Genomic DNA, 2,773 nt, shown 5'->3' on the forward strand with positions numbered 1-2,773 from the left:
TGTATGCCCTGGCTTCCACTTCCGTCTAGCTTGGACGATAAGAAGGCCACCAATCTTGCTGCGGAAGACAGAGGAGTAGTGGCTTGCAGTGGAAGGAATTGGTGTGCCATGGATGGATTGGAAGAAGACCTCCTGTCTTGCTGGTGAAGGCTCACGTGCGGTGGCTTATAGGGGAAGGAATAGCGTTGGCCTATTTATATGGTGATGAGGTAGTCAGACTTTGCAAGATAGCGAAAAATGGATCGTCGCGAAGCCTGGAAGGAGACCGTGAGAGAGTTGTGTTTCGGCAATGACTCTTCTGATGAGGAAGATAATTTGTTCCTTGCGACTGTGACCGCGGTCCATGAGTCGTCGGCAACACAGCGCGGAGCTTGGGGCGGTTCAGTGCTGGGACGTCGCCGTATCCAGCGGAATCGGCTGGAGGGGCACCAAAGGTTGTTCAATGACTACTTCGCCGATCCCCCTGTGTACCCCGATTACATATTCCGGTGCAGGTAATAGTGTGAATAGAAAGTCTCTTGGCGTAGTATTATGAACACATGTATGTGTGTGGCGTCTTATTGTTGATGGTTGTGCAGGTTCAGGATGAAACGTGACCTGTACCTCAAGATTGTGGAGGTAGTTGCGGACCATGACCCGTGGTTCCAACAGAGGAGGAACGCGGCAGGGGAGCTCAGGCTGTCAGCGTTGCAAAAAGTCACTGCGGCGTTTCGTATGCTATCATACGATGCTCCTGCGGATTCTCTGGATGAGTGCCTCCGGCTAGGGGAGGCCACCATAATTGAGAGCATGAGGCGGTTTGTTCGGGCCGTCATCGGGGTGTTTGGCGATGAGTACCTCCGTTCTCCGAACGAGGAGGACACCGCTCGCTTGATTGCTACAAACGAGCAAAGAGGGTTCCCGGGGATGCTAGGAAGCATCGACTGCATGCATTAGAGGTGGAAGAACTGTCCGACAGCGTGGACGGGTTCTTTCACCGGCCACGTCAACTCTCCTACGATCATTCTAGAGGCGGTGGCGTCATAGGACCTGTGGATTTGGCATGCCATCTTTGGCATGCTGGGGTCGCTGAACGATATCAACGTTCTGCACCGCTCACATCTCCTCGACAACCTTGCCGCTATTGTGGCGCCGCAGGTACAACACTCCATCAATGGACACCAGTACAACATGGGGTACTACCTTGCAGATGGTATCTATCCGGAATGGGCAACATTCGTGAAGCCCATATCTTGTCCGCTTGGGCGGAAGCGGCAACACTTCGTCGTTCAGCAGGCGGCGGTACGGAAGGATGTCGAATGCACCTTCAGTGTCCTACAGTCTCGGTTTCCTATAGTCCGGGGGGCTACAAGGATATGGGATCAGGAAACCCTTAATAACATCATGACCGCCTGCATTATCATGCACAACATGATAGTCGAAAATGAGAGACCTGATGATGAAGTTGAACACGTCTACGACGGTACTGGTGACCATGTGGAGTCGTTGCACACCTCGACCCCCTCATTTGAAGCATTCACACACAGGTATGGGATGATAACTAGCAGGCAGGGTCATCACCAGCTTCGTGAAGATCTTGTGGAGCATCTCTGGCAGCTACATGGCGGAGAGTAGACCCAACTTAATTGTAGTCCAATAAATAAAATGATTACTACGTTGTCCTTTGGCAGTGCGTATTATGTTAGAAAGTATGTCGAATTTGCTATGTAATTTCGTACTATGTATGTCAGCTTTTATCAATGGATCGAAACAAAATATTAACAAGCTGTGGATGTTGAACCAATTGGTTTAGGAAAATTTTACAGTAGTCAATATATCAAAATATAGAAGGACACAGCAATTTTGAACTACATGTCAAGTAACGTAGTGCAGGAAAACGACAAACATTACTACATATCAAGTCTCATATTCCAGAAAAATGAATAACAGTACTACATACGAAGTCACATACTGCAGGGAAATGATTAACAGTAGTACATATGAAGTCATATACTGCAAGCACAATCATTTACATATACTGCCATTAGAGAACTTGAAGGCCGAAACAATTTAGCCAGATGGGCCAGACGAGGCGCGACGACCTGCAATGATGCTCTGCCGGAGACTCTTGTAGTAGGCTTGATGGTCCTCATCCATTTGTGAAATATCCATGTTCATTATGTGCCTCTCCTCCTTCTCCTTTTCCATTTGCATACGCTCCTCCTAGAGCCGGAGCTTCTTCCGCTCAACATCCATCAACTCTGCAAACCTCTTAGCCCTTTCCTTCTCAATCATCTCTTTCGTTGCCAACTGCCGGTCAAATAGCTCTGTCATGGGCCCTGAAGCGGAACTAGAGGACGAAGTACCCCGTGCCACCTCTTTCGATCGCGTGCGCCCTGGAGGCCTCTTGGCACGTGGACTGCAGTTGGAAGGTGGTGCTTCCGCTCCTTCAGGGTTGTTCATCCCGGCTGAAGACGCTACCTGTTGCGTCGAGGAGGGACTTCCCGAAGCGGCGGTTTTCTGCTTCTTGCGCGAGGACTCCGATTGCCACTTCGGATGATTCCGCAACTCCCTCCAACACGGCAGCAACGTGAACTCCTTATGCTCCACGGCTTGAAACATCTTGCATGCCTCCACTACCTGCAATTGTTCAACAAACTTCACAATGAAACATATGTGATACCTAATGAAACATAAACCATATAGTAGGGGGCAGTCCCAACATATACCACAATTTGCCTTGTCTGTTAAGTTCAACATATGCCACTGATTCTAAGGTGCTAGAAACAATTAG

At 49.2% G+C, this 2,773-nt stretch overlaps 2 protein-coding genes across 2 annotated transcripts; both read left to right on the forward strand.

The window, feature by feature from the left end:
* Positions 1–237: 237 nt before the first annotated feature.
* On the forward strand, positions 238–936 carry LOC133901538 (uncharacterized). Its single transcript, XM_062342883.1, has 2 exons — positions 238–494; positions 579–936. Exons 1-2 carry the CDS (start codon positions 238–240, stop codon positions 934–936), a joined length of 615 nt encoding a protein of 204 aa, XP_062198867.1.
* Positions 937–1,056: 120 nt separating this feature from the next.
* LOC133901539 (uncharacterized) lies at positions 1,057–1,614 on the forward strand. The gene has a single exon (XM_062342884.1). The coding sequence runs from the start codon at positions 1,057–1,059 to the stop codon at positions 1,612–1,614; it is 558 nt and encodes a 185-aa protein (XP_062198868.1).
* Positions 1,615–2,773: the final 1,159 nt, after the last annotated feature.

The sequence above is a fragment of the Phragmites australis genome, chromosome 20 (assembly GCF_958298935.1).
Source record: "Phragmites australis chromosome 20, lpPhrAust1.1, whole genome shotgun sequence".
Taxonomy (NCBI): Eukaryota; Viridiplantae; Streptophyta; class Magnoliopsida; order Poales; family Poaceae; genus Phragmites; species Phragmites australis.

Excerpts from the sequence above, each read along its gene's own strand:
- LOC133901539 (XM_062342884.1), top strand. The coding sequence starts at position 1,057 with ATGCTGGGGTCGCTGAACGATATCAACGTTCTGCACCGCTCACATCTC.
- LOC133901538 (XM_062342883.1), top strand. The coding sequence starts at position 238 with ATGGATCGTCGCGAAGCCTGGAAGGAGACCGTGAGAGAGTTGTGTTTC. Across the intron at positions 495-578 it reads GATTACATATTCCGGTGCAG|GTTCAGGATGAAACGTGACC; the intron begins GTAATAGTGTGA and ends ATGGTTGTGCAG.